The following is a 6,395-nucleotide window of genomic DNA, read 5'->3' on the forward strand; positions in this document are numbered from 1 at the left end:
TATTTATTTATTTGACAGAGAGAGAGAGATCACAAGTCGGCAGAGAGTCAGGCAGAGAGAGAGAGAGAGAGAAGCAGGCTCCCGCTGAGCAAAGAGCCCGATGCGGGACTCGATCCCAGGACACTGAGATCATGACCTGAGCCGAAGGCAGCGGCTTAATCCACTGAGCCACCCAGGCGCCCCTCACTGGCTTTTTCTGATCTTTCCCTTGCACGCCTTTATAAATGTGCTTCCCAGGTCTCTGTTGCACACCTGTGGAGGGTATCCATTCTGGGCAGATTGAATCCCCAGCCTCCAGCTTGCCTAGGTCTTTGTCTGAACTCCACACCTGTGTCCTCGTGCCTTCCTCTGCGTATCTGATGAGCACTTCATTCCTGTGTCACTAACTGAAGCTTGCTTTTTTTCCTCTGTGTGTACCCTCCTATTGGCCCTGTTCCCCCGGCCTGATACCTGCTTGTCACTCCACTTCCCATTTCCTTCTTGCTTCTCCTGCTCTCCACCTCACATTAACTAACTTGAGTTTTGTCTCAGACATCTCCCATCACTGGCTTCATGTATCCTCAACACTCAGGGTCACTGCCGGCTACCTCTCCCCTAAATTCTTCAGCACCCTCCTCTTTACCCTGCCTGATAGGGATCTGTCTGACACACAGGTTAGGTGCGGCATTTCTGTGTTTGAAAAGGACCTTTAATGCTTCTTAAGGGCCTGCTGGATAAAACCAGAGCCCTACACCTGGCCTGTGAGATCGTCGGGTGCCAGCACACCTCTCCACTTTCGTTTTCCTCTGCTTCCCATGTGCTTCCTCCCAGTCAGACCTTTGTAGCAGACTTGTCACCCTGCAGCACCAGCCCCTATTAAGTGTCTGCCTCTTCCTCTGTCCAGGCAGCATGGGCAGGCATGAGGGGGCATCTGCCATCGGACAGGGCATACCTGTCCATAAAGGGAAGGGGTCTGCTGTCCTTCTGTAGCACTTCTGAGTTAGAAGGGCTGTATCAGTCTAAGGATGGGCCTTTAGTACTCTGGGCTCAGCATTAAGGAACTCACATCTAGCAGGGGAGACTGACAATGCCAGCTTGGCCTGGGGCAGGGCCTCCATCTCCTCAGCTGTGTGGAGCCCCAAGATGGTGGTGTAACATCTGAGGAAGGTGGAGCCCAGAGTGGGATCAGACTGGATCTCTGTGTCCCTGAGCATGGCTTTCTTGTCTTTCAGTTCTGGAACTCCCCAAAGAGCTGTCAGAAATCTTTGATCCCACACGAGGTAGGTCTGCATTCTTCCATGGGGTAAGAGCACAGCTCATTGGGTCTTTTGGTTGTTCTCTTGCACTTCTGATGACCTTTGATTATGCTTGGTACCTGGGCAAAGAGTAAAGTTCCTGATGGGTGGCTGGCGGGTCCTGAAGGGGGGTCTTCATGGGCTTTAGTAGGTGGAGAGCTGGGAGCCAAAATGTAACTGAGCTTTTCTTTCCTCCCCAGAATGCATGAACTCAGAGCTGCTGGAGGAGCTGATGTCCTCAGAAGGTGGGTGGCCCAGGAAAGTGGGGGGTGGGGGGTGGGCAGGGGGTTGGGCAACTGCTCGCGGTGGGGGTCTTGGCCCAGAGCCTCAGGCTGGTGCTCTCTGCAGTGTTTGCCCCCCTCCTCCGCCTTTCTCCACCCCCTGGAGACCACGATTACATCTACAACCTGGACGAGAGTGAAGGTGTCTGTGACCTCTTCGATGTGCCTGTTCTCAACCTCTGACTGACAGGGACATTCCCTGTGTGGATGGGACACAGACTGTGTGACCTGGGGGGCTGCCTGAGGACCTCCCGCACTATACCCCTACACAGCTTGAGAGCCACAGACTCCTGGCTTCCCCAGCCTTCCCTCACTGCAATTCTGAAAACTCCCACTCCTCCACGAGCACCTGTACCGTGCTAGGAAAGCAGGGGCAAGGGGCTCGGCCCTCTTTGCCATGGAGCCAGAGTGTTTGCCTCTCCTTTTCTGGGGCTCTTCCCCCACCTCATGCCCTCTCCGAGCCCTCTCAGAGCCCAGGCTCGGCTGCCACTCAGTGGCACAGAACTGAAGACCTGCCATCACCTGCATAGGGCAGCTTGTCCAGCCCCCACTGCCCTGTTGCAGCCAATACCTCCCAGTCTGAGGAGGGAAGCCTGGGGTGGAGCCAGAAGCTTGCCAGCACTACCCCTAGCCTCCTTCGAGTCTCCCCACCCCTGACCCTGCAGCTCCCCCTGGACCTCTCCCATGTACTCCCCCATCTGCTGGGCTCTTAGTCCCAGGACCTATAGGTGGTGGGGTTGGGGGGTGCTGCTAACAGGAAGGAACAGAGAGGTCTTTAGCTAGAAATTTGGGTGGGTAAGCCCCTGAGGATTGGCCCAATCTGCTGCCCTGTAGGTCCCCCGCCTTGTTTATTCATTTACCCTCATTTAGAGCCATTTGCAGAGATTTAGAAAGATTTGCAGTAACGAATGGATTCCTATATAAAGATTATTTTTATACTTTTTGCAGCAAAAGGAAATTGTAATATTTGTACAGTATCCAAGTGAATAAAGACCATGCCTAAGGCTATCTCTGATCTGGTTCTTTCAGGGCCTCTCTCTGGAATTTTTGCTGGGTTGGTGGTGGGGCCGGGCGGATTACCTTTCCTGGAAAGGGAGGTGTGGCTGCTCTGGCATTCTGCCCTCCGCGTCCTGACCTGGCGCACCTTGGGGCGGGGCGGGGCTGCGGGAGTGGGGCGGGGCCGGCGCCTACCCACAGGACTCCAACCCGGAACTAATCTGGTCTCCCTCGGGAAGGCCGCGCGGCCCCTGGCCAGGAGCGGGAACCTGACCCGTCAGTGCGGGCCCCGGGGTCCAAGCTTTGGACAAGGAACGTCCTCGTTTTCGGAGACACCAGACCAGGCGCCCGCCTCGGCTGGAGCTTGGATGGTCTGGAAACTACAGGCGCCCTCGCCCTGGTTGGACCATGGCGCCCCCGCGAAACGTGGTGAAGATCGCGGTCCAGATGCCTGACGCCATCCCGCAGCTCATCCGGCTGGACCAGGTCACTCGGCCTGTCTGGCCTACATTCACCCCACCACCCACCTCCGGGTAGACCCCTTCCCCTCGGAACCCCCAGGGTCCTCCCCAACTCCTCCCCACACCTGCCCCATGAGTGACCTCCACTTGCAGGCAAAGCCTCTGGCCGCTGTGCTGAAGGAGGTGTGCGACGCGTGAGTGCTGGCTGGCCAGGCTGGGGAGGGGCGTCGGCGGCCGCCCTCTACCTGTCTCACTGAGCCTTGGCCTCCTCGCAGGTGGAGCCTGGATCACTCGGAATGCTACGCTCTGCAGTTTGCTGATGGGCACAGGAGATACATCACTGAGAACGTGAGTCCCCCCACCCGCTAGGCCCATACCCCACTGTGCGACACCCCCGCCCCTTCTAACCCACCCGATCTTGATCCCTCAGACTCATCCCCGTCTAGAATGTGATTTTTCTTTTCCTGACTCCCAAACCCTCCCTCACCAACAACCCGGATTAACCCATCCTCAGACCCCTTTGATGACTTCTCTCCCTTTCTCTCCGTCTTCTCTAGAACCGCGCAGAGATCAAGAATGGCAGCATCCTGTGCCTCAGCACTGCCCCAGTAATGCCCTTATGACCCTCCCCTCATTCCCTGCCCTAGACTATGCTCCTTTGCCTCCCACCTTTCTCTCTGCCCCTAGTGGGAGGGCCCAACCCCAGCTCCGAAGTGCCCCACCTAGTGGGCATCTGAGTCCCCACATCTCCAGTTGCTGTTGTCCAGCCTCCCTCACCTTTCCCACCCCTGCCCAGGACCTTGAGGCTGAGCGGCTTTTGCATGGGCTGCAGAATGGGAGTCGTGAAAGGCGCCGCGAAACTCTGCACCACCTCGTCTTGCTGGCCCCAGATGTGACCTTTGCCCAGGAGGTTATCAGCCGTGATGGGCTTCAGAGGCTAGGCACCATCATTGAGGATGGGGATGAGTGAGCACAGGACTGTGGTTTGTGGTGGACATGGTGGGGCTGGGGGTCCTGGCCTGGGCCCCACTCAGCCCCAGATGTCCCCCCAGCTTAGGAGAGGTGCTGACCCTTGCACTGAGGGCCTTCTTGGAGCTCATGGAACACGGCATGGTGTCCTGGGAGACACTCAGCATCCCCTTTGTTAGGAAGGTGGGTTGGCTTTTCTAGGGGCAGCCGGTAGGGCTGTGGGGTGGTGGCAAGATCTGGCCTTCCATGGCAGAGAAGTGATAGCAAGCCCCTACCCCTGTTGCAGGTGGTGTGCTACGTGAACATGAACCTGATGGATGCATCTGTGCAGCCCCTGGCCCTCAGGCTGCTAGAGAGTGTGACCTTGAGCAGCCCTGCCCTGGGCCAGCTCGTCAAGAGTGAGGTGCCACTGGATAGGCTGCTGGTACATCTACAGGTGTAAGTGGCCGGGGGTGGGGGTGGAACACAGGGGAGGGGCATGGAGCCAGACCCTGGACAGCCCGCTGATAGCCTCTTCTTCTTGCCCCAGGATGAACCAGCAGCTACAAACCAAGGCGATGGCATTGCTGACAGCCTTGCTGCAGGGGGCCAGCCCTACTGAACGTAAGGTGAGTGTCCCATCTGGTGAGGACTGGGGGATGGGAGGAAGGGCAGGAGCTGATGGGTACTGCGCTCCATCCCGGGACTGCAGGATGGCTGCTCACGGGGGGGGGCTGAATCATCTAAGCCCCCTTCCCACTTACCCCAGCACATGCTTGACTACCTGTGGCAGAGAAACCTTCGCCAGTTCATCTATAAGGTAGGAAGGACTGGGCTAGGCAGACCCCTCCCCACTTTTCCTTCCCCAGTAAGCCTCCATTCACACCTGCGGACTGGCCGTTCTCCAGAACATCATCCACAGTGCGACACCATTGGGCGACGAGATGGCTCACCATCTGTATGTACTGCAGGCCCTTACTTTGGGGCTGCTGGAGCCACGCATGAGGACACCACTGGACCCCTATAGCCAGGTGGGTGCCTTGGGGGTATACGAGGCTGGGGAAGCTAGAGCATGGCCTTGGATCTGTGATCCTGACACCCTCTTACCCCACGATGACGACCCCAGGAACAGCGGGAGCAGCTGCAGGCCCTGCGTCAGGCTGCCTTCCAGTCGGAGGGGGAGTCTCTGGGCAGCGGGCTTAGTGCTGATCGTCGCCGTTCCCTGTGTGCCCGCGAGTTCCGAAAACTGGGCTTTTCTGTGAGTGACCCCTCCCTAGCTCCCCACCCTCGCCTCAACCCAGGGCTGCTGTTGTTCCAGAGGCCGGGGGCCCTTCCTGAGCTGCCGGTCCTGCTTCCCCCCAGAACAGCAACCCCGCACAGGATCTAGAGCGCGTGCCCCCCGGCCTGCTGGCGCTGGACAACATGCTCTACTTCTCCAGACACGCACCCAGCGCCTACAGCCGGGTCAGTACTTGGTTGGGGAGATGGCAGGGTCCCTCGGGCCTTAGCTCTGCTCCCATCCCATTTGCTTTTTCTCCCACCCCAGTTTGTGCTGGAAAACAGCAGCCGTGAGGACAAGCACGAGTGCCCCTTCGCCCGGAGCAGCATCCAGCTCACTGTGTTGCTGTGTGAGCTGCTTCGTGTTGGGGAGCCCTGTGAGTGGCACTGGGCACGGCGTGTCTGGGAACGGGGGACGGAAGGGCAGAGAGGGCCAGGGGCTGCACACGCTTTCTCCCTGAGCCCCGCCTGCCCCCCTGCTCCAGGCTCCGAAACTGCCCAGGACTTTTCGCCCATGTTCTTCAGCCAAGACCAGAGTTTTCATGAGCTCTTCTGTGTGAGCATCCAGCTGCTGAATAAGACCTGGAAGGAGATGCGAGCCACCCAGGAGGACTTTGACAAGGTGGACAGGGTGGGAGGGAGGAGACCCGAGCCAGGGCAGGGGCTGTTCTCAGTCGAGGTCTAAAGCGCAGTGCTGAGCAGAACTTGGTGGCCCCAGGTTATGCAGGTGGTGCGGGAGCAGCTGGCCCGCACGCTGGCCCTGAAGCCCAGCTCCCTGGAGCTTTTCCGAACCAAGGTGAATGCGCTTCCCTATGGGGAGGTGCTGCGGCTGAGGCAGACAGAGCGGCTGCATCAGGAGGGCACGCTGGCCCCTCCCATACTGTGAGTTGGTGGGCGAGGTTCCCCTTCCAGCCCCTAATCCGCTGCCCCACAGGGCTTGCCCCAGGTCAGTCCCAGTCAGCAAGGCTTCCTCTTGTCCCCCACCCCCAGGGAGCTACGGGAGAAGCTGAAGCCAGAGCTCATGGGCCTGATCCGCCAGCAGCGTTTGCTCCGCCTCTGTGAGGGGACACTCTTCCGCAAAATCAGCAGCCGGAGGCGCCAGGGTGGTGGAGCCCGCGGGGGGGGGGGGGGGGGGGGGGGGGGGGGGGGGGGGGGGG

At 59.1% G+C, this 6,395-nt stretch overlaps 2 protein-coding genes across 4 annotated transcripts in view; both read left to right on the forward strand.

The window, feature by feature from the left end:
* The window catches only part of E2F4 (E2F transcription factor 4), a 7,403-nt gene extending 4,840 nt beyond the window's left edge, over positions 1-2,563 (forward strand). Inside the window, exons 8-10 of the mRNA XM_059383625.1 lie at positions 1,212-1,259; positions 1,475-1,519; positions 1,623-2,563. Of these exons, the coding sequence (XP_059239608.1) occupies positions 1,212-1,259; positions 1,475-1,519; positions 1,623-1,738 (209 nt within the window). The 3' untranslated portion in view covers positions 1,739-2,563. The remainder of the gene's footprint in view (positions 1-1,211; positions 1,260-1,474; positions 1,520-1,622) is intronic.
* Positions 2,564-2,745: 182 nt separating this feature from the next.
* The window catches only part of ELMO3 (engulfment and cell motility 3), a 4,729-nt gene continuing 1,079 nt past the window's right edge, over positions 2,746-6,395 (forward strand). Inside the window, exons 1-16 of one of the 3 annotated variants that reach the window (XM_059381742.1) lie at positions 2,746-3,037; positions 3,166-3,206; positions 3,288-3,360; positions 3,570-3,620; positions 3,809-3,978; positions 4,065-4,164; positions 4,268-4,419; positions 4,511-4,589; positions 4,730-4,780; positions 4,869-4,991; positions 5,087-5,218; positions 5,323-5,424; positions 5,507-5,615; positions 5,724-5,860; positions 5,957-6,120; positions 6,229-6,341. In XM_059381742.1, coding sequence (XP_059237725.1) covers positions 2,960-3,037; positions 3,166-3,206; positions 3,288-3,360; positions 3,570-3,620; positions 3,809-3,978; positions 4,065-4,164; positions 4,268-4,419; positions 4,511-4,589; positions 4,730-4,780; positions 4,869-4,991; positions 5,087-5,218; positions 5,323-5,424; positions 5,507-5,615; positions 5,724-5,860; positions 5,957-6,120; positions 6,229-6,341 — 1,675 coding nt within the window. In that variant the 5' untranslated portion in view covers positions 2,746-2,959. Of the gene's footprint in view, positions 3,038-3,165; positions 3,207-3,287; positions 3,361-3,569; positions 3,621-3,808; positions 3,979-4,064; positions 4,165-4,267; positions 4,420-4,510; positions 4,590-4,729; positions 4,781-4,829; positions 4,992-5,086; positions 5,219-5,322; positions 5,425-5,506; positions 5,616-5,723; positions 5,861-5,956; positions 6,121-6,228; positions 6,342-6,395 lie in introns of those variants that run through there. The other 2 variants (XM_059381743.1, XM_059381744.1) reach the window with 2 other exon arrangements.

Source organism: Mustela nigripes, chromosome 17 (genome assembly GCF_022355385.1).
Source record: "Mustela nigripes isolate SB6536 chromosome 17, MUSNIG.SB6536, whole genome shotgun sequence".
Lineage (NCBI taxonomy): Eukaryota > Metazoa > Chordata > Mammalia > Carnivora > Mustelidae > Mustela > Mustela nigripes.